The sequence below is a fragment of the Brettanomyces nanus genome, chromosome 3 (assembly GCF_011074865.1).
Source record: "Brettanomyces nanus chromosome 3, complete sequence".
NCBI classification, from domain to species: domain Eukaryota; kingdom Fungi; phylum Ascomycota; class Pichiomycetes; order Pichiales; family Pichiaceae; genus Brettanomyces; species Brettanomyces nanus.
Window position 1 is genome coordinate 505,761 of NC_052376.1, and position 22,448 is coordinate 528,208.

General features: G+C 43.3%; 9 protein-coding genes across 9 annotated transcripts; 5 read left to right on the top strand and 4 right to left on the bottom strand.

Moving 5' to 3' along the window:
* Positions 1–86: 86 nt before the first annotated feature.
* FOA43_002882 (uncharacterized protein) lies at positions 87–1,304 on the top strand (the record flags this gene model as incomplete). Its single annotated transcript, XM_038923164.1, has 1 exon — positions 87–1,304. The coding sequence occupies one exon, from the start codon at positions 87–89 to the stop codon at positions 1,302–1,304; it is 1,218 nt and encodes a 405-aa protein (XP_038779092.1).
* A 216-nt stretch (positions 1,305–1,520) lies between these two features.
* Positions 1,521–4,217, top strand: FOA43_002883 (uncharacterized protein; the record flags this gene model as incomplete). The annotated part of the gene is made up of 1 exon (XM_038923165.1): positions 1,521–4,217. One exon carries the CDS (start codon positions 1,521–1,523, stop codon positions 4,215–4,217), a length of 2,697 nt encoding a protein of 898 aa, XP_038779093.1.
* A 498-nt stretch (positions 4,218–4,715) lies between these two features.
* GRR1 (SCF ubiquitin ligase complex subunit) lies at positions 4,716–7,271 on the top strand (the record flags this gene model as incomplete). The annotated part of the gene is made up of 1 exon (XM_038923166.1): positions 4,716–7,271. The coding sequence occupies one exon, from the start codon at positions 4,716–4,718 to the stop codon at positions 7,269–7,271; it is 2,556 nt and encodes an 851-aa protein (XP_038779094.1).
* Positions 7,272–7,929: 658 nt separating this feature from the next.
* Positions 7,930–8,277, bottom strand: RPL34A (60S ribosomal protein L34A; the record flags this gene model as incomplete). Its single annotated transcript, XM_038923167.1, has 1 exon — positions 7,930–8,277. The coding sequence occupies one exon, from the start codon at positions 8,275–8,277 to the stop codon at positions 7,930–7,932; it is 348 nt and encodes a 115-aa protein (XP_038779095.1).
* Positions 8,278–8,662: 385 nt separating this feature from the next.
* Positions 8,663–9,136, bottom strand: FOA43_002886 (uncharacterized protein; the record flags this gene model as incomplete). Its single annotated transcript, XM_038923168.1, has 1 exon — positions 8,663–9,136. One exon carries the CDS (start codon positions 9,134–9,136, stop codon positions 8,663–8,665), a length of 474 nt encoding a protein of 157 aa, XP_038779096.1.
* Positions 9,137–10,126: 990 nt separating this feature from the next.
* Positions 10,127–11,020, top strand: HIS1 (ATP phosphoribosyltransferase (ATP-PRTase) (ATP-PRT); the record flags this gene model as incomplete). The annotated part of the gene is made up of 1 exon (XM_038923169.1): positions 10,127–11,020. The coding sequence occupies one exon, from the start codon at positions 10,127–10,129 to the stop codon at positions 11,018–11,020; it is 894 nt and encodes a 297-aa protein (XP_038779097.1).
* Positions 11,021–11,075: 55 nt separating this feature from the next.
* NEO1 (Putative aminophospholipid-translocase) lies at positions 11,076–14,791 on the top strand (the record flags this gene model as incomplete). Its single annotated transcript, XM_038923170.1, has 2 exons — positions 11,076–11,082; positions 11,244–14,791. 2 exons carry the CDS (start codon positions 11,076–11,078, stop codon positions 14,789–14,791), a joined length of 3,555 nt encoding a protein of 1,184 aa, XP_038779098.1.
* A 47-nt stretch (positions 14,792–14,838) lies between these two features.
* FOA43_002889 (uncharacterized protein) lies at positions 14,839–18,000 on the bottom strand (the record flags this gene model as incomplete). The annotated part of the gene is made up of 1 exon (XM_038923171.1): positions 14,839–18,000. One exon carries the CDS (start codon positions 17,998–18,000, stop codon positions 14,839–14,841), a length of 3,162 nt encoding a protein of 1,053 aa, XP_038779099.1.
* A 171-nt stretch (positions 18,001–18,171) lies between these two features.
* FOA43_002890 (uncharacterized protein) lies at positions 18,172–22,356 on the bottom strand (the record flags this gene model as incomplete). Its single annotated transcript, XM_038923172.1, has 1 exon — positions 18,172–22,356. The coding sequence occupies one exon, from the start codon at positions 22,354–22,356 to the stop codon at positions 18,172–18,174; it is 4,185 nt and encodes a 1,394-aa protein (XP_038779100.1).
* Between the last annotated feature and the right edge of the window lie 92 nt (positions 22,357–22,448).

Consider the following 22,448-nt stretch of genomic DNA (forward strand, 5'->3'; position numbering starts at 1 on the left):
TGAAAATTTTTTTCTTCTTCACTATGAAATGAACAGGAGTAGACACTTGAGTTATTCAGTAACCATCGCTCAAACAGACACACGTCATGTCACTGATCAACATTTGCAGAGATAATCATGATCCATTCTACCGGTACAAGATGCCTCCGATCCAGGCCAAGATCGAGGGTAGAGGTAACGGTATTAAGACCAATGTGTTGAACGCAGTGGAAGTGGCTCGTGCTTTGAATAGACCCACTGCATACGTAATTAAGTTCTTTGGATTTGAATTAGGTGCACAAACAGCCATGAACGAGAATCAGGAGAGATATTTAATCAATGGTGTTCACGATGCTAACAAATTACAGGATGTTTTGGATGGATTTATCAGCAAGTTTGTGCTTTGTCCATCTTGTAAGAACCCAGAGACCTCTTTGAACGTTACAAGAGACGGACATTTGAAGAAAGATTGCAAGGCATGTGGTAAGGTGACGGAGGTCGATCCACGATTGAAATTGGTTACATATATTTTGAAAAATCCACCTAAAAGCAGTCAGAAAGGTTCTAAGAAGAAGCAGGCTGCCACTGCTTCTGCCAACGTCGTTGGAGGAGGTAAATCCATCTCAGATATTGCCTCTGAACAAAAGAGCGACGGTTCTCCTGGAGCTAGCGGGGCTGGATTTACTGCAGAGGCTGTTGCAGGCTCAAGATTGGCAAATACGGAGGCGCCACCTTCGCAAAAGGTCGAAGTTAAGGACGATGAATGGGCCGTCGATATGTCAGAAGAGGCCATTGAGGCTAGAGCACGTGAATTGAATGCAATGACGTTGAAAGATGAAACAGAAAAATATGAGGAGTTTGGAGAATGGATCCTCAGTCAGGATGAGCTACCTTCAGATGTGGCCATCTTCAAAAAAGCACAGGATATGGATATTGTGAACGATAGGAAAACTATTGAGGTGTTGGCACAGTGTCTATTGGACGAAGAGGTTCTTGAGGAGATTGATCAGCATAAGGGTATGTTCAGCAAGGTGTTGACTACACCTAAGCACGAGAAATCTTTTCTTGGTGGAATAGAGAGGATGATTGGTACTGAGCACATGGATTTGGTGCCGCAAATTCCGAGAATTCTCATGCAACTCTATCAAAATGACCTAGTGTCTGAGGAGGTTATTAGAGAATGGGGTACTCATGTCACCAAGAAATATGTTCCTAAGGATGTTTCGAAAAAGGTCAGAAAGGCCGCTAAGCCATTTTTGGTTTGGTTGGATGAAGCAGATGAGGATGAGGAGGAAAATGAGGATGACGGAGAGGACGAAGAGTAACTAAAAGATACGTACATATAATACTGAGCCACAGTGAAAAATAGGATTTCCGTTTTGTAGATCTTGAATTTCTTGCTTCGCCACAAATTGGCTTACGCGTTTGTAAACAGGATTCGATATTAATCGGCTTCTTGTTCTTTGTTCCCCGTTTCCATCTATCATCTCTTTACAACTTTCAATCCTTTTTTATTACCCCCCCCCCCCCCCCCCCCCCTAATGGTGCCCCGTAAAACACGAACAAAGCTTAATGCACGGGTCAATTTGTCAACCATCAAAGGGCGAGAGACCTCATTTGAGCCGTTTATGATGAATGGGATTTTAATGAAATGGCCCCACAGCGAAACTCTAACACCAGAAGAGATGGCGGCTGATGGTTTTTACTATGATCCGACTTATAGCCATCAGGATGGCGTGACGTGTTTTTATTGCAAGAAAAAGGAACATGATTGGATGGGATTACTTGATCAACAATTAGATATGGATGATGGAATACAAAGAAAGCCTCCTATAATACGTCATCTAGAGAGTTCTCCGAACTGTCCCAACGCAAGATTGCTTGGTGCCAGATTTGAATGCGAACATACGACAGATTTTCACTGGGAGCGGGATGATTTGTTCCAAGATCCAATGAATTCTGCAGAAATAAGAATTAAAACGTTCATAGGCTGGCCCTATAAGAAAAAGAAGGGATTTCCCGGTGCCGAAGAATTGGCTGCGAACGGATTCTACTATTTGGGATACGATAAGGGAGATGATGCAGTGACGTGCTTATACTGTGGTGTGAGTTTGGAAGGATGGGAAGAGGGAGATAGCGTGATAGAAGAACATAAAGCGAGATGTTTGGGGTGTTATGTTTTCCACTATAAAGAAAAAAAGGAGGCAAGCGACTGCAGGAATAGTTCTCTGTATAGGATGTCATTGAGGAGCAAGAAACGAGAGATTGTTGGTCCAGAAATAGATCTACAGGATGATATGCCTGATATGGATGTGAACAACAAGCCTTCCTACGCAAATGATACCTCTCGTCCATTAAAAGTTGATGAACATGGTCTTGCGTATGAAGAAATTCCTGATGAGGGATATCTTGACGAATCAGACGACAGAAATATTCTTCCCAGCGAGCCTGTCAATATTCCTGCCTCTTCTCTCAATGAGCTCAGCGATTTCTACATTGAGCCATCTGTAAGTGGACCCTCCACTTTCTTTCACCGATCCAGGGATAATACAAGTACTCTAAAGGAAAGTAAAGGAGTTGAGATTCCCAAGGAACTTGAGGAGGTGGAAGAAAGTGCTGCTCCGGAGGCTATAGAAGAGCCGATGGATGACATTACTGACTACAATGATTATGGCGACGCGAATGTTAACGAGGAGAAGCAGCTGGTATTGAGAAAGCCGGACTCAACTCGTGATCTAGTTGAAGCCATTAAGGAAGAAGTTCGGCAGGAAGTTATAAAGCAAATGATAGCGATACATGGACGAGAGGCAGAGTCTGATGGAGACAAGAAGAAGAAGCATAAGCATAAGCGTAAGCACAAGGAGAAGAAGGAAAAGGAGAAGAAGCATAAAAAGAGAAAGAAGGGGAGAAAAGGAGGAGAGAAGGAGGCTGCAGTGACGATTAAGGAGATACCGAAGGAAAAGCTTGATAACGACACTCCCCAGGAGAAAGTTTTAGCTCCTTTGAGAACACCTATTGTTTTGGAGAGGTCGAGTGGAAATCTTCAAGAGCAGCCTTCCAAAAAGTCAATTAAAGTAAAGGAGGAGAAGTTAGAGTCACCTGCAGCTAGTCCTGCAGTTGCTTTTCCTCCTATTTACATCAAAAGAGAGACATCTCCGGCAGTTGATGATTCATCGAGCTCCATTTTGCCGGTAAAGCGGCACTTCGAGAATGATTCAATGTTAAGAATGCATAGACAGGCTAGAAAGATGAATGATGGATCTGTAATTCCATCCGATGATCCTCTTTCTTTTACCAGCGAGAAAATAAATCACCTAAAGGTGAAGAAGAGACAGCTAAAGGAGACTGATATCAAAATGAACGAGGAGCAGAAGACGGAACAGCCATTGCAAGACAATGAACCGATTGAGGAGCAGACGACAGAACAGCCATTGCAAGACAATGAACAGATCGAGGAGCAGAAGACGGAACAGGCATTGCAAGACAATGAACAGATGAAGGAAGCTCTGCAGAAGGTGCAGACATTGACGGACGTGGACTCAGACATTCTACTTGAAAACGTGCCACCCTCAGACGAATTCGGTGATGCCAAACTAAGATCTTCGCCTGTAGCAACACCGAAGGCAGTTAATACTTTCGATGATTATGTGAGCACTGTTGTGGATGAAGTCGATGAACATAGTGATAACGCAGACGAACTGTTGGCAGAATTGACCAAAAATCAAAGTACTCCATATGGTAAAGGGACAAAGAAACGGTCTAGTTTGTCACCACGGACACGACCTTCTATGGATTTGAAGAAGAAGTTGAAGATGAGTATGGGAGAATTTGAGGAGAAGAAAAGCGAGGGAGAGAAGCCAGATGCTGCGTCTTCCTCTGTGTCTCATTCGTCGTCTCCATCCACCGCTGCCACATCTACGACAAGTTCCTGGGAGCCAATTAATATAAAGGATACCCCAAAGTACTGTCAGGATCTAGAAGAAGCGGCAGTGTGTCTAAAGCAGCTACTGAGTTCTGAATACAGAGTTCTCAGTGAGGATATGGATGGAGGATTGACGGATTTTATAGGTGAAATGCCACCGGAAGAGTTAGGAATGACTATAAAAGAGTGGTTAGAGCATCGTGCGGAACAGGCAGCGATAGTTATTAGGCAGAAAACTGCAGAGATGAAGAAGCAGTTTGAAGCTGACGCTTTAAGAGCATTGCAAGTACTAGAAAAGATGCCGTGCGACGATTAAACTAGCAGGGCTGTGCCGCAAAACTGTCAAAGCCGGACTGGGCCATAACATGGGACTGTATAATATAATAGAATAATGAATGAATGCATACGGCTGAGTAGCGTGATGTACCACAAAAGATCCTGTAGAGAAGACCGTTTACGTCTGTCCGGTGCACGGATGCCATCTGAAGGCGGGGACCTTCAAATATTTTTTCCTTATATTTCTTTTCGATGTCCCTTGTTAAAAACCTATCAAACTATCGATTAGGCGTTATCGAGGTATACAACGATAACACTAAAAGAGTGAACTTATGCTCTGTTGTTTAGTTTTAAGAACTTTTGAACTATTATAAAAGTTGACAGCTTGAACCGAATCGTTACTAAACCCTATATATTCGCCCCGAAGCAGGCAAATACGAGCCATCAACTAGACGTGTCAAATAACCATACAAAAGCCATTGATCAAATCAAATCGTCGATCAATTGTTTCACTGCTAAGTAAGTTAGCCATTTTATCATGAGCCGGAATTATACCGTAAGGCCAGTAGCCTCTCTTGGCAGAGGCTTTGAAGTTTCTGGTAATACGGAGGGTACTATGAGTAATACGGGCAATATAGGCAATACGAGTGTTACAGCGAATCCAGCGTCCGCGTCCGCGTCCGTTTCAGTCTCAGTTTCAGCATCAGCATCAGCATCAGCATCGGCATCGGCATCGGTTTCAGCATCGGCCTCAGCATCCTCGGATGATGGCGACTACATACAAGAAACAGAGCAGGATACAGAACAGGACACAGAACAAGACACAGACCACGAGCGCGAGACGGGACGACAACTCTTGTTAAGAGCTCAGGCTCGTATAGAAAGAAGATTTAAGCACACAGGGACCATCAACTATGCTGATGCATCGACTGGACTATCGTCTACGTATGCCCATGCGTACGGGAAGCCCATAGCAATGCTTCCTCCTGAGGTGTTATGCCTGATATTCAGCTACATGCACTCGAAGAGTGATTCAATAAACATCACTCTCACATGCAAATACTGGGCTGAGTTGATTGTGGAACTGATTTGGTTCCGACCCGGTATATCCAACGAGTCAGTGCTCAACAAACTTGGCGCTGTCATGAAATTACAACGTGATAAAACTTACTGGGATTATAGGCAGTACATTAAGCGACTGAACTTATCGTTGGTTCCAAATTTGGTCACGGATGCATATTTAAATTTGTTCACGGGTTGCGAGAACCTAGAACGAATCACGTTGGTAAATTGCACACACATAGGCTCCAAGGCAGTAGCATCCTTATTACATGGGTGCACACGATTGCAATCTATCGACCTTACAGGAGTTAGAGATATTCAGGATGATATATACGAGCAACTAGCCACAAATTGTAAGAGGTTACAAGGATTGTATGCTCCTGGTTTATTTAAAGTGTCCAAACATGCCGTTTTGGACGTGATCCATTGCTGTCCTCTTCTTAAAAGAGTCAAGTTGAGCGACTGTCCCGGTGTTGATGACGAGGTTTTGCACGAACTTGTTATTAACTGTCCCAATTTGGTGGAAATTGATTTGCATGGATGCGATAAAATCACCAATACGGCTATGCACGAGATGTTTGCGTCGCTCGAGTACCTCAAAGAGTTCAAGATCTCTAAGAATGAGAACGTGACAGGAGTTTGCTTTGATTCTGTAGATGGCTCAGAGCTTTGCCTTGATAAGTTGAGAATTCTTGATTTTACGCAGTGTTCTAATATCACGGACAGTGCCGTGGAGAAGTTTGTGGCATTGGCACCGAGACTCAGAAACGTGGTGCTTTCCAAATGCATCGCTATTACAGATCGATCTCTCAGAGCCATTGCCACGCTCGGGAAGAACTTGCACTACGTTCATTTAGGTCATTGCAGCAACATCACCGACTTTGGTGCTCGTGAGCTGATCAAATGCTGTTATAGATTGCAATACATTGATTTAGCATGCTGCACACAGCTCACGAATGCTACAGTCTTTGAATTGGCTCAACTACCGAAGTTGAAACGTATAGGATTAGTTAAGTGCTCTCAAATCACAGATGAAGGTATCTTGGCGTTGGCTGAAAACTCACGTGCACATGAGGATAATCTAGAAAGAGTGCATCTTAGTTACTGCATGAATCTTACCCTCTACCCGATCTACAGACTTCTTAAGGCATTTCCAAAGCTTACGCACATCAGTCTAACGGGTGTAGCACAGTTTTTAAGGCATGATATTACACAGTTTTGTCGAGAGCCACCGCAGGAGTTTAATCCTCACCAAAAATCGATTTTTTGCGTTTTCTCGGGAGAAGGGGTGAACCAGTTGAGAGCATACTTGACACAATTGATTGAGACTCCTCAAGATCCAGAAAGAGAAATCAATGAATTGCTCGATATCATTACATCTGTGACAGAAGGTGTTCAGAATGTGGATGATACTGTGCTTAATGCAGATCCATTGCAAAGGCAGAGACTTAGAGTCTTTGTGGATACACTTGATAGATTTATCAATGATTATCATGGGATGCGGATTCCTCGACAGCATTTGGAGCTGTTTGCCAAGTGTGTTTTTACGAGGTTACCGGCAGTTCACGTTCCAAGGATCCAAAGATTTTTTCAGATTTTGCAGAATCATCCATTGCAACTACAACCGCGTCGTCCTGCCCAACCAGCTAGGCAAGGGGCTCCACAGCCACAGACACCTGGAACCGCTACTCCAGCAAGAGGACTACCAGTGCAGTCGACAGCAACGCAACTAGCGGCAACAGCTGCAGCAACAGCAGCAGCAGCAGCAGCATCAGCAGCATCCGTAACACCACCACCGGCACCGGAAGTCCGAATATATGAACGACAGCGTCGACAAAGACCTTCACGTGCACAATACGAGACACGAATTGTTGGAGGAGTTCAGAGAGAGATTGCCATACCACGAGCACCCATGGAGGCTGAGCTATTTCAGCAAAGGCAGTCTGAACACAGGCAGGCAAGACCGCAGAGAGAACACAGAGAACAGGGAGCACCACATGATGATCCAGATGTGGCTATGGATGATATATAAGTAGACAATGTAGTGCTTTATATTTAATTAAGTCTAAGTCTTTCTTGTTTGTCGCACCCATTTTTCATTACTCATCAGGATGAATGCCACTGAAAAGCGTCTTCTGAAGGAGTGTCATACAGTACAGAAGGGAATTGCATCCAACGAGAACATTATAGCTTTGGAACCAGAGTCGAGTTCAAACTTACTTCAATGGAGAGCCACGATTCGAGGACCGGAGTCTTCGCCGTATGAAAACACATTATGGGATTTACAGATTAATGTTCCAATTAATTATCCATTGGAACCACCCGAGATCAAGTTTGTGACGCTAACGGAGCAGTCAATAGCACAGACGAGAGAAAAAGGATCTACTAGGAGATGCTTCAAAATGCCTCATCCTAACATTAACTTCAAGACAGGAGAGATCTGCTTGGACATCCTTCAACGTAAGTGGTCACCGGCATGGACTCTAGAAAGCTCGATCATGGCTATTATAGTGCTTCTTACAAATCCAGAGCCACTGAGCCCGTTGAATATAGATCTGGCTAACCTGTTGAAGTGTGGAGATCAAGTAGCATACAAAGCAACTATCCTTTACTACATAAATAAATACTCATGTTAATGTGAACAGAATCATCTATTATTAATAAGAACTACAAAATAAACACTTGGTAGCTCAGTTCTTCTTATCCTTGGAAGCCTGATCCTTCAACACCTTCTTGACAATCTTCTGCTCCTCGATCAAGAAAGCTCTGATGATTCTCTCTTTGACACAGTTGGCACATCTAGAACCACCGTAGGCTCTGGAAACAGTCTTGTGAGTTTTGGAAATAGATGCATATTGTCTTGGTCTCAACTGAGCGATACCTGGCAATGGAGTACCACAATCACCACACTTTGGTCTTGAGGCCACCTTCTTGATGTGGTGAGCGATCAATCTTCCACCAGGGGTCTTGACAACCTTAATCTGGTTAGATTTGGTATTGTATGGGTTTCTTCTTCTAAGAGTGATTCTCTGAGCCATCTTAAACTTGTATCTATTGCTATCCAACTGTAGAAGTGAAGCTGGAACGAACGTCCAGGTGAGAAATGAGGCAACTTTTATTGAAAGGTGCGAAAAAATTTTTCAGTTCCCTGGGACTGCGAAAATTTTTTATTTTCACACCGAGTATCGAGGGTTAGCACAGCCGCGAGGAGACGTAGGAGAGTCGGGAGACGTAGATGGAGGGAGAGGGTGAATAGATTGATAAGTTCGCGATAGTGGGCAAGTAAGGAAGGACGGGACCACGGGGCAAATGAAGAGGGACTGTAGGAGCAAATGAAGAGGAACCGTAGGAGCAAATGAATTTCCCTTTTGAGCGAAGGACTTATTTATTGGTTACTTATTAAATAGTTTAGTTATCCATTGATCATTTCTCAACAGCAATGACCTCCATCTCTAAAGGACATCCCAAAGGCAAGTCCTTGACAGCAACGCAAGATCTAGCGGGTTTATGACTATTAAAGTACTTTGAGTAAACCTTGTTGAATTCGCCAAACTTGGAAATATCAGTCAAGAAGATGTTGCACTTAACAATGTTTTCTAAAGATGAATTGGCATCTTCAACGATACCTATGCAATTCTTTATGACCTGCTCAGATTGTGCAGAGAAACTTCCTTTGACAGCTTTTCCATCTGGAGTATAAGGAATTTGACCAGATACGTAGACGAAGCCATTGGCCTTAATAGCGTGAGAGTAGGAAGCTGCGGCAGGAGGAGCTTTAGTAGAAACGACAGGAGCCACCTTAGATGATAGACCCATTCTGAAAATAGAGACAGAGTTAAGAGCTAGTTGTCTGTTCAATTGAAGAGAGTGTCTGGATGCTAATCTTAAAAACGACATGTTTTGGTTGGTATATATAGTGATGGATAAGCAGCGGGAAGTGTAGAAGCGACGATGATTATGAGTATAGGCGGAAGTAAGGCTGTATTCCGGTAACGGGATGATTGTGGACCCGGTAGACCCGGTGAACCCGGTGGACGCGGTGGACCCGTGGACCCGGTGACCGCACGGAAGCCGCACGGAAGCCAGGAAAAGTAATGGCCCTTGAAACAGAACGCATTGATCTTGATGTGTAGTGATAAAGTTGAATTCCTGACTTACAGGTTCTGGCTTACTCGACTGCTGATCTTTCATGTCGTTGTCATAATCCCTGGTCGATAACTGATCCTAAATTTCCTAATTGGGAAACAATCCTCGAGCGAACGTAAAAGGACCAAAAATACTAGTAGAAGAACTTGGCGCTAACACTTAACGGTTAAATATGGACCAAGAAGAAATAACAAATATACTAAAAGAGCTTGATAAACTCCAGACGAATCGAAAAGAGCTGATTAATTTGGTTCTGGTTAAGGAATTACATTTGAATACCGATGTTGAAGTGCCTAAGCTGAGTACTATGTTCCAAAAGCATCAACCCAAGAACGAAGAAAATAACATGAAAACAGATCTGATGGAGGCTGAATCTGAATCCTTAGATTTGCCTCTTACTGTCCTCTACGTCTCCTGCTACTACTACACCTCCATCATTAGGGTCGCTGAAAACTCACTACAAAAGTACTTCGCCTCCATCGACAAATACAAAAATCATGCGCTTAAAAACCTTGTTGTGACCTCTTTGAACCCCATCAATGAATTCCTCTCCCCTTCATCCTCTGATAGCTACTCCGACTTCCATCCGCAATCAACTCGAAGCTATCGTTCTATTGTCAGGTGTACGGATGTACTTGGACGGGTCTCTCACAAAGATATAAAAAATTTTAGTTTCTCATGACTCAGCGAAGTAACTCATCATAATAGGGATTAGTAGAGTTATTCTTTAGAGCCTTAACCATGGATTTAGTCAACTATTTGCCAGACAGATTGATGTTTGCAGTGCCTAAAAAGGGCCGTCTTTATGAAAAATGCCTCAGCCTCTTGAAAGGTGCAGATATTCAATTCCATAGATCCAACAGATTGGACATAGCCATCTGTCTGAATCTACCTATTGCACTCATCTTTTTGCCAGCTGCTGACATCCCCACGTTTGTGGGTGAAGGACGCTGTGATATTGGTATCACTGGCTATGACCAGGTCCATGAGAGTAATGTTGATGTTGATATGGGATTGGATTTACACTTTGGTAACTGCAAGTTGCAGATACAAGTTCCCCGTAACGGTCCTTATACAAAGCCAGAACAGCTAATTGGCAAAACTATCGTTTCCACCTTCACCAATTTGACTAGACAGTATTTTGAGAGATTGGAAAAGATCAAACCGGGCGAAGTTCTCAAGACCAAGATCAAGTATGTGGGAGGATCCGTGGAAGCCTCGTGCGCTTTAGGTGTTGGTGATGCCATTGTGGACTTGGTGGAAAGCGGAGAAACCATGAAAGCAGCTGGCTTACAGGCTATCGAAACGGTTCTTTCCACTTCGGCCCACTTGATTGTGTCGCGTCATCCATCTCACCCACAATTGGTCAAGTTGATCAAGTCTAGAATGGAGGGTTTGTTGGCTGCCCAAAAATACGTTCTATGCAATTATAATGCACCAAGAGATAAACTTCCTGTGCTTCTCAAGGTCACACCGGGTAGACGTGCTGCAACCGTTTCTCCTTTAGATGAGGATAATTGGGTGGCTGTTTCTAGTATGATTCAGAGAAAGGATATGGCAAACATTTTGGATCTATTGAAAGAGCAAGGAGCAACTGATATATTGGTGTTTGAAATATCCAACTGTAGAGTTTAAAGTATATATTATATATTCTAATTAGAGAACATTTCATGAAATTTGGCGCAGCTTGATGGAACGTGGCGCAGTAGGAATGATTATACGTGGCTCAGCAGATCTATACGTTAAGCCGCGTTCCATGTTCCACCTTCCTTTCCCTGGCTGATACTATCTTTCTCTATAGCCAACGTGTCCATGTCAGCACCAGAGTTCAGCAAACCCAAAGCAAAATCAAAATCAGATTTACAATCTCGCTTACATTCCTCCAACGTTGCCAGCACTTCGACATCCAGTAGTACCAGCGTCAATATTAGTCCTAACGACACTACCTCGAGTTCGAACCGGTTCAACTTGGACCGGGATTTTGAAAACACATTGAATGTCGCCCTACAGAATATAGACGCAAACCCATTTCTTGATCACTCTCGCCAGAGCTCTACAGTAGTCAATTCCATTTCAGCAAATCACAGCAAATTTCGCATCGACGACAACGACAACGACATCGACAACGAGACGGATAGCGATACCAACGAGGCTTACTCTCTTCACGGCTTAAATTATAAGGCTCGAAATATGTCTTCTTCATATCGTAATGATCAAACTTCATCCCTTTTAGGAGACGTTGAGGCAGCTAGAGATGGCAGACGGCTACGTTCGGCTGCAGGCACTTCAGGGCTTCTCTTTTCTCTGAAGGACTTTTTGGGGATACCTCCAGGATCGTCTAGATCCAAATCTTCTATACAGATTTCTCATCCCCATTCCTCTAGACCTTCAAGTGTTCATCTTCCAGAAAACTGCAACGACTTACCTTCACCTTTGAAAGATCGAATAATCAACCCTCACATGGACGCAGAGCTGCTTCCGACAAATGCCATATCGAATGCCAAGTACAATGCACTTACATTTCTTCCCATGACTCTCTACGAACAGTTCAAGTTCTTTTTCAACCTCTATTTCCTTTTGGTGGCATTATCCCAGGCTATTCCTGCCTTACGTATAGGCTATTTGTCTTCTTACGTGGTTCCACTAGCGTTTGTACTTACAGTCACTCTTTTCAAAGAGGCATCTGACGATATACAGCGTCGTCGTCGTGATAATGAGCAGAACAGCGAGTTATATGAAGTTTTAGGTTCTGCAAGACCCGTTAGATCCAAGGACCTTCGTTGTGGTGACCTAGTGAAACTCTACAAAGACGTTCGGGTTCCTGCTGATATGGTTCTTGTCCAATCTAGTGAATCCAGCGGTGAATCATTTGTCAAGACAGACCAATTGGATGGTGAAACGGACTGGAAGTTGCGTGTAGCCTGCCCATTAACGCAATCGATATCTGAAGAAGATCTCAACAGCATTCAAATTACAGCAGAGCCTCCTTCCAGGCATATTCATGATTTTCTTGGGAAAATGATTTACGGTATTAATGCTGTAGGTTTGACTGTCGATAACACTGCATGGGCCAATACCGTGCTTGCCTCTGGTTCTGCCATTGGTTGCATTGTCTACACCGGTAGGGATACCAGGCAGGCCATGAATACCTCTGCGCCCCGTGCTAAAACTGGATTGTTGGAGTCGGAGATCAACCGAATTTCCAAGATCTTGTGTATTTGTGTGTTCATTCTTTCTGTAGCTCTTGTTGCCGCCAACGGCTTTGGTAAGGATTGGTACTTGGATATAATGCGCTTTCTTATTTTGTTTTCGACCATTATTCCTGTGTCCTTGAGAGTGAACTTAGACTTGGGTAAATCCGTGTATGCGCATCAGATAGAGCACGATAGGCAGATTCCTGACACAATAGTGAGAACAAGTACCATTCCTGAAGACTTAGGAAGAATCGAGTATCTTCTCACTGATAAAACTGGTACCCTCACGCAGAATGATATGGAACTTAAGAAGCTTCATCTCGGTTCTATTTCATATGCTGGCGATACCATGGACTTGGTTGCTGAATGCGTCAAGCAGATGGGTGAAACTGCACCGACTAAGGCCAAGAAACGTAGGGATATGGGGGCACGCGTGAGAGATCTCGTTGTCACTTTGGCCGTGTGCCATAACGTGACCCCAACATACGAAGGAGGGAAAGTGGAATATCAGGCTTCATCTCCAGATGAGATCGCCATAGTGAACTTTACTAAGAGTGTGGGCCTTTCTCTCACGAAAAGGGACAGGCATAGCATTACTCTCCTTCATGCATACACTGGCAGACAGTATCATTATGATATTCTCCAGATGTTCCCATTCAATTCGGACACTAAGCGAATGGGAATTATAGTCCATGATACTGCTAGGGATGAATATTGGTTCCTTGAAAAGGGTGCCGATACTGTCATGTCAAGAATTGTTCAGCAAAATGACTGGTTGGAGGAAGAAACAAGTAATATGGCCAGTGAAGGTCTTAGAACGCTAGTTGTTGGCCGCAAGAAGCTTACAAAGACTGTTTACGACGAATTTCACGAGAAATTTGAGTCTGCATCTGCTTCTATGATAGATAGAGACCAGCAAATGGCTCGTGTGGTGACTCAGTACCTTGAACACGACTTGGAATTACAAGGATTGACTGGTGTTGAAGATAAACTTCAGGAGAATGTGAAGTCCAGTATTGAGTCACTTCGTAATGCTGGAATTAAAATTTGGATGCTTACTGGTGACAAAGTCGAGACTGCTCGGTGTGTTGCGGTGAGTGCAAAGTTGATTTCAAGGGGACAATATGTCCATGTAGTGACACAGTTGAGTAAGATAACATCGTCCACTTCTGCTGCACATGATGTGGCTATTCAGCAGTTGGAATATCTTAAATCGAACCCCGATGCGTGCCTTTTGATCGATGGCGAATCGTTGGGTATCTATATGAGGTTTTACAGGGACAAATTTTGCAAAGTTGTCATCCGACTACCTGCCGTGATTGCTTGTCGTTGCACTCCTCAACAGAAGGCTGACGTAGCTACCATGATTAAAGAGGCCACCAACAAGCGTGTTTGCTGTATCGGCGATGGTGGTAATGACGTTAGTATGATTCAAAGCGCCAACGTCGGTGTCGGTATAGTTGGAAAAGAGGGTAAGCAGGCCTCATTGGCTGCCGATTTTTCCGTCACTCAATTTTCTTATCTTACAAAGCTTCTCATGTGGCACGGCCGTAACTCCTACAAACGTAGTGCCAAATTGGCTCAGTTTGTGATCCACCGTGGTCTTCTAATATCAGTGTGTCAGGCCGTCTTCTCCATTTGCTCTTCTTTTGCTCCATTAGCCTTGTACCAAGGCTGGCTCATGGTGGGTTATGCCACTTTATACACAATGGCGCCTGTATTCTCATTAGTGTTGGATTATGATGTCAGCGAGGATTTGGTCACTTTGTATCCGGAGCTTTACGAGGAATTGACCGAAGGAAAATCACTTTCGTTCAAGACATTTTTTGTATGGGTTGCTGTCTCCTTTTACCAGGGCATAGTCATGCAAGGATTGTCGCAGTTATTTGTTGGCCTTGACGAAGTGCTGTTCACGTCTATGGTGGCTATTAGTTACACTGCTCTAATTATCAATGAGTTAATTATGGTGGCATTCGAGGTCCATACATGGAATAAAACCATGGTGTGGACTGAACTAGTCACGTTAGGATTGTACATAGGTTCTGTGCCGTTTTTGTCCGACTACTTCGATTTGAGTTATGTTGCATCTGCTTCGTTCGTCTGGCAGTCTATTACCATCTTGGCGATCTCTTTGGTTCCTATTTGGGCAGCCAAGGCCCTTAGTAGGAAGCTCAGACCTCCAAATTATGCCAAGGTGCAGCAAGCTGCCTGAATAATAGATAAATAAATATAATATAATATAATATAATAATGCTTCACCTATCTTCTGTATTCATCTTCCGCAATGTCTTCATCTGTGTCTGCCCCTCCATTATCGGAGTCATCGCCGTCAGGATCGTGTGACGTACCACCTGCTGCGGCACGTGCTTCTTCTGCTGCTATATCACTAACAGAACGAGGCTTTCTTCTCTGAAAGTCCTTTATATGTGCCATCTTGAGCACTTTAGATAAAGTACCCCAGTAATTGGTAGTTGCTTCCGTGTTTCTAGTGGAACCTTCTTCTGACAATGGGGCCAAAGAGGGTTCCTGGCCTCTGGTTCTCAATCCTTCCGCGGTATGAGCAGGTTGAGGAGCAGGAACAAATCCAGTTGTGATGCCAGTAGCAGTAGATGCGTATTGAGCCTCTTCATCAGACACGTGGAATTGTTGCATTACACGCGATTTTACTGCTCTTCTTCTTCTTTTACGACTGGTAGGAAAGGGAAGAGGAGCGTCTCGTGAAGCCCTGAAAAGATGCACATTAGTGGCATGCTCGTTTTCCATACGGAAGAAGATCCAGATGAATCTTCTAATCACTTCTGCGAGTGCCACACCAAATCCTGTTACGGCAGACTGCTGAATATGCTTCTGAAATAATGCATAGCAAACCCACTGATGTCTCAAGATTACGTCTGTAATCATGGCGCTGTAATAAACCCATTTACGCTTGTATGTAATCTCATCACGAAGCAAAAAGTTCTTGGAATGAAACTGGAACAAAGACCAATCCATTAGAAGATCCCATGCAGCACTGACAAGCCCGTTAATGCCTCCAAAAACAATAAGAAGGGACCGGTTCTGAGGAATGGTGTCTATCCGGTACATACTCAAGCTCATGTAATACATGCAAGAGATGAGGTACTTGCACATATTAGCTAAATGAGGGAAACCATCTCCAGTATCGGCAAAACGACGGAAGCATTGAAGAAAACGCCAAATATTTGGCAAGGCCGAAAGAAATCCAAGAAGTCTAGAACCTGAGGAGCCACACTTCGTTAGTCCACTACCATCCAAGCATTTGTCCCAGTGGGTGCGATAAAGACATAAGAACATCGAAGTATTGGAAATCGAGTATGTGAGTGAGCAGAAGATATCACCAAGAAAAAAGTCCCTGAATTCAACCGGATACAGTCCACTTAGAACCAATCTAAAAACGGTGGAAAGAAACCAGGTACGAGCATTGAGATAGAGGATGTCGAATGGACAGAATAAAATCGCTATGGAGATAATTAGAAAAATCCATGGCCAGTCTCGTCCATTGAATTCCACGGGCCAGAAGTCCTCAAAGCTAAACCAGGCTAATAGAGAGCCTATAAAGAATAGTAGCGTTGGCAAAACAAGATATTGACGGAAGTTCAAGTTGTCGCGTGGATTAAACTCAAAAATAAGCTTGTAGTTAACTTTAAATTCATCCCAAACAAAGCAGTTAATGCCAAATAGCATAGCCATGAGACAGAGCAGGAAGAAGCCTGCCCAGATTTGCATCAACCATTTACCTTCAGGCAAGTCCCCACCGATAGTTCTATCCAATGCATAGAACACAGTAAAGGCAAATATGGGCAGGGCCATACCAAGTAACCATCCATTCAAATAATTAGGAGCATAGTAAGTTTTCTCCGCCTGTATCTCTCTTAACTTGGTCAATGCAATCTTTCTGTTGCCGTTTTCGAAGTATTGTGTAAACATTTCTTCAGCCTTAACCATCAAGTTATCCAAAACATCAGAGGTGGTGAAATATTTACTGTCAACCGTCTTCATATAGGTGGGAAGAAGTGTATCATCGGTAGTTTTGTCGTATTTCTTAATAAGCTTACGGAAGGCCGTTCTATTCATTAGCCGAAACGACTTGAGAAGTTCCAAAGAATGGTAAAACTCGTATACTGCACGTTTAAGTTGCCTTCGAGCAGCGAAATAAGAAACATTGTGTACTTTATCAACCCTTTTCTTCTTGCGCATATAGTCTTTACGATTATATCTGGGATCATTGACTAACGAATTGTTATCCGTATCGTCTGAATCATCTGAATCGTAGTATCCCTCTTCATAATATTGCTTTTCGGCCTTTCCGTTCTCTTTGAGCCAGTCAAAGGTCGGCAATGAGGGTAGATCAAACTTCGTGAAAAGTCCTAACTCGTTCTGAGCCCAATAGATAAAAATCCTCATCTTGGAATTGGCAGTTGCCAAGCTCTTGGAACGCATTGAAGGTTCAGAGACTGCAATCGCCTGTACATCGCTCGCTGCGGTATTCTCGTCGTTCTCGTCCTCTTCTTCATCATCCATACAAACATCGTAGTCATCGGAGACATCCGACACGGCTCTTTGACGCTGCCTACTGATGGTTGTACCTTCCAGAATTCTATCCATCTGGATCTTAGCCTGCTCTTTTTTCTCGTTTAGTTGGATCAGTTGATCCTGAAGTACAAGAAAGCGCTCTAGTGAGTCCTGCTCACGCTCTCGAAAGAATTCATCCACTTTACGAAGCTCTGAGTCAACCCAATTGATGAACTGCTGTTTGGCATACAATGACATTTCTTCCAATTCGGTCAAGGACATGTTAGCGTTCTCGGAACTGTGAGAGAGTAGCTGAGATAGCTGTGTCAAAGAGTTTTGACGTCTAAGGGTGTCGAGTAATTTAAAGACTGACGATTTACGATGGTTCAGCTCACCAATGGGGGCAGACTGCTTTGAGAGAAGAGGTGTACGGGCATTGATATTGACAGATGTGTCAACATTTGTGCCCTCACCAGTCTCACTGTCTGTACTGAGCGAGTCTCTGGTAGAAATGGAAGATTGGTTTAGAGTTTCGGGGTAAATAGCAGGAGAGGGAAGAGAAAACGGTTCTGCCGAAGCGTTTGGAAATGTAACGCGGTGCTCGGAGATGCCTCTTTGTTCTGGTGTATTGATGACAGGTTCAGTTGACGAATAGATTGGTTGAGGGGACCCGGAAACCGTGGTTTTACTCCTGGGAGATCTAAAACTGAACTTCGGAGTAGGTAAATGGTGACTCGAAGTACCCGATTGATCAATTTGATCCTTAGCTACCTGAAGAACGCTCGTTCTCTTTTGAAGTTTCTTAATCTTCTTCTTTCCATTCTTGTAGTCAAGGTATTGTCCTCTCCATTCCGGGACTATATGCTGCTCCAGAGATTGTGCAAACTTCATGATCAATACAGCAAGTGAATGTAAGTAAGGGCCCGCAATGATATCAGTACAGTATCATTGATGCCAAATAAAATTAACCTCGTGCGCGAAATCAAGGAAGGACAGGACAGCGTCTAAGGACTCAGTTATGTACAGTGTATTATATTATAACTCTACCAGGCCTACCAGGCATTAAACAAAATCCTCTTCTGCTATTTGAGATTGATCGCACATCGATCTAAAGATGCCTTCTTTATTTTTGAACAAGTTCAATGGCTTATCAAATTCCTTGATCTCACCATGATCCAAAACCACAATTCTGTCGTAAGATATAATAGTCCTCAACCTATGTGCAACACACATAATCGTACAATCTGAGAACTCTGTAGCAATGGTTTTTTGAACTTTCGCATCCGTCTCATAATCGACACTCGAAGTGGCCTCATCCAAAATCAAAATCTTACTCTGTCTAACAAGGGCCCTAGCTAAAGCCAACAACTGCCTTTCACCAAGGGAAAAGTTAATACCGTCGTCTTCAACAAATTGCTGAAGATGAAATTTGAAAAGATTCTCGTCGCCTCTTTTCTGCTCTTTCACTGACGCCATTTCATCCTCTTCGATAAGTCCGGCTCTTCTCAATGCATCCCACAATTCATTGTCCGTCTTCTCCTTAAACGGATCCAAATTCTCTCTGATAGTACCGGCGAATAACACAGGGTCTTGAGGGATGATAGACAACCTCGATCTTAATTTGTGTAAACCCAAAGTGCTGATATCAACATCATCAATGTAAATCTTACCTTCAAACTCAACAAGGCGATACATACAAGACATTATAGTCGACTTACCGGCACCTGTTCTTCCACAGAATCCAACTCTCTCTTGAGGTTTTATATCCATGCTAATTGCCTTTAAAACGTAAGGAAGCCCCGGTCTGTATCTAAGAGAAACATTATCAAACACGATTCTACCTCTCTCGGGCCATTTCGGTGAAGGATCTGTCTCCGGAATCTCGTAAGGAGGCTCCTGGATCAAATCCACAGCGAAATAATTTAATCTTTCAACAGAATTCATCTCATTTTCAATTTGAGTCAATGATCTAAGCATCATCGAGAGAAGACCGGACATTGTAAGTACATAAGTCAACAACAAACCGGTAGACGCAGCACTAATGTCAAAAACTCGGAAGCAACAGAGTAAAGTAATGATGAGCGACAAAATCGTGGCCACCAAGTCCAAGTTGATCGACAACCATCTCTGGTTGGCGATGGTAAGGAAGTATGCTTCATTCATGTTATCAATGAGTTCGTTTAAATGTGACAAAAACCTATGAGAAGCCTTGTGCGCTTTGACAGTATCCATACCACCTAGAGCTTCACCAAAATGATTAAACACAAGCGATCTTTGTAATGCCTCCAGCCGCTTCACCTCTCTAGCACTAGCCTGATAGAAATTAGCAACAGCAACATAGATAATAACTAAGCCAGGAACTGCAATGGCAAACCAAGGAAGGTAAATAATACACATGATGATAGTGCCAGCAATGGTACAGAAAGGATTGATAAACATTCTGTACTGCTCCACCAACTCATTATCACAGACATCGGTATCCTTAGTGAATCTGTTCAATATACGTCCCATAGGTGTGGTATCAATGTATGACATCGGTGCATGGATCATACGACCCATAGCCAGAATGTTCATACGCCTGGAGGCAGTATTTGAGAAGTATACCAACATAGTAAATTCGGCAGTCAAAAAGATAACGGCCAAGAAGGTAAACATAAGATATAATCCCATGTAAAAATGACTGCTACGGCCAGGGAATTTGTCCTCCGCCCAGAATGAAAGCCAATTACTGGTGAAAATCGAGCAGAATGTTGCTAGGATCATCGAGGTGAGCAATATTGGCAAATATGCAGACTTGAAGAACCCAGAGCCTTGCTTCAAGTAACTTTGGTAGACACTCAGATGGATCTCATTAACAGCCCTTTCCTCATCCCGAACAATGCTTACCTTCTCGTAGTCATTGACCATCTGAGTCCGGATTCTGCGCAATTGATCGTCGTCTTTACCGTCTGTACCATCATTATTTCTTCCCTCCTTACTTTCATCGTTACTAAACTTCATCAAATTAATGAAATTCTCGTTTCGATTTAGTAATTCATCCATAGTTCCAACATCCAAAGAGCCATCTCCGTTTAGGAAAACCATTCTATCGGCTGCCCCAATCAACGACAATTGATGTGTTGCCAAAATTCTTGTCTTATCCTTCAACAACCCCATAATGCAACGCTTCATGATTAATTTTCCAACTTTTGCGTCCACCGCACTTAGCACATCGTCCAATAGAATTATATCACTCTTGGCATAAATGGCACGGGCCAAGTTCACACGGGCTTTTTGGCCACCAGAAAGAGTAACACCACGTTCGCCAACCTCCGTATTGTCGCCACCAGGAAGCATTTTGAGATCGTCTTCAAGGCAGCAGGAATGCACAACTTCACTGTACCAAGGTCTATCAAAGGGACGGCCAAATGTGATATTATCTCTTACTGTAGCATTCTGAGCCCATGGATATCCGCAGAGTAATAAGTTTCCGTTACAAAAGACGGTTCCCGATTCCTTGTGCATAAAGCCGGCCAATGCATTTAGAAGAGATGATTTACCGGATCCGATTTGGCCGGTAATCACAACCAATTCACCTTTCTTAATTTCAAGATTGACATTCTTCAAACCATGAAATTTAAGAGCTTCCCGTTCGACATCCAAGCTATTAGATTTTTCAAAATTGGAAGATGAAGTATCAGTGGCTGATGCGGGATTCGTGTCACGCCTGCGAACTAAGCATTTTTTGGTCTTCTTGCTGCTCTCACCTTCGTTTTTGTCTTCATCTTCGTCTTCCTCATCACTATCAGCTTCGAATTCTTGCCATTTGAAGTTACCATCGACCACTTTCAATGCTAGGTCAGGATCATCCAACACCTCAGGAATATCCCCTTCAAGAGGAACCTCGCCAGCAGATATAAAATCGGCGATTCTTCTCAAGCCGATGAAGAAATCAGTACCAACAGCCAACGCCATTGGAATCATGCTAAATTGACTAGCCAAGACTTGGAATAAAGTCAACGAGGAAAAGATGTCACCAACGGAACGATTCGAGTTCATGGCGTAAAGAACACAGAATGCAACAGTGGAAGAAATAGTAGGCAAAGAAATGGCATAGGCGATAACGATATTTCTGAGGTTCTGCAAGTTTAGCACATAATGCATCTCCTTTTCCCTAATACTGCCAAGTCTCTTTTTATAGGACTCCTCCCAACTGTAGAACTTAATAATTTTGAAGTTCTTAAGGAACTCTTTGGTCAAACTAACACGGCTATCAGTATATTTGTTGGCCTTTGTTCTGAGAGACATCAACGTGCTTATGGTAGCACCTAGCATTACACTACTGATCACAAAGACGGCGATACCCACCAAAGATGCAACACCGATGTTAACGATCAATAAGGCGATGGCAATGATGACAGGAACTGGGGCAACGCAAACAAACGGCATGAATCCAAGGGCCAAATCAATCCTATTCAAGTCTGTACTCATTAGAGAAGTGATTTTACCAGTGGGAAAATCATGACGGCCTTTTGCATCCAAATGATAGCTTTTCTCGAGTAAAAGTTTGGTAAGAATAGCTTTAGTCTTGGCACCAACACACATAGACTGGTAGAAGAAGTGGTTTACAAAAAGACCAGTCGCAAGCACCATAAAGCAGCAGCCTATCGCATATCCAATACCTTTCCCCATATCAACGGATACTCCAAAAGCCTTCAATTCGACAAAATTGGTAAGCTTTTTCTGTAGTAAAGGCATAAGTGTAGATATAATGTCGGAAGCGAGTAACTCCAGACTTCCAAGAGTGTAGTCGAACCAGAAAGTCTTCATTATAGCGACCAACAAGATCTTTGTAGGGATCTTTGAGATGGAGTCAGAATCGCTATCAGAGTTTGTCTGTTCGCCTTCTGCTTCGCCTTTGCCCTTTCGACTCTTGGCTATTTCGTTTTCAAGATACTTGTGAAACTTTGCATATATATACTCGATTTTCTGAGGTTCATCTAAAATGTACATATCCTCGGCCTGAAGAGTACGCTTGTAACCTACCTCAAGTATTGGTGTAAGCCACCAGAAAAGCACGTAGTAGAGTGGATTTGTATGCTTTTCTGGATAGACTTTCCGCTCATCAGGAGAAGGGATTGGAGGGATATCTTTAGAGAGTAGAAAGGAGAAGAGTCTTTTCTGCCTAATAAGGGGCTGCTGTGATTCTGCCTTGGCATCTGTAGAGATACCCTCTTTCTGAGCCGGTGTAATATGCAGCGACCCCATGGTGATTGATGCTAGAGTTATGAATTTGTAGAGACTAGAAAAGATAGACGAATGAGAAGAGACCAGCTCGTATTTATATACTTGCCGCGATG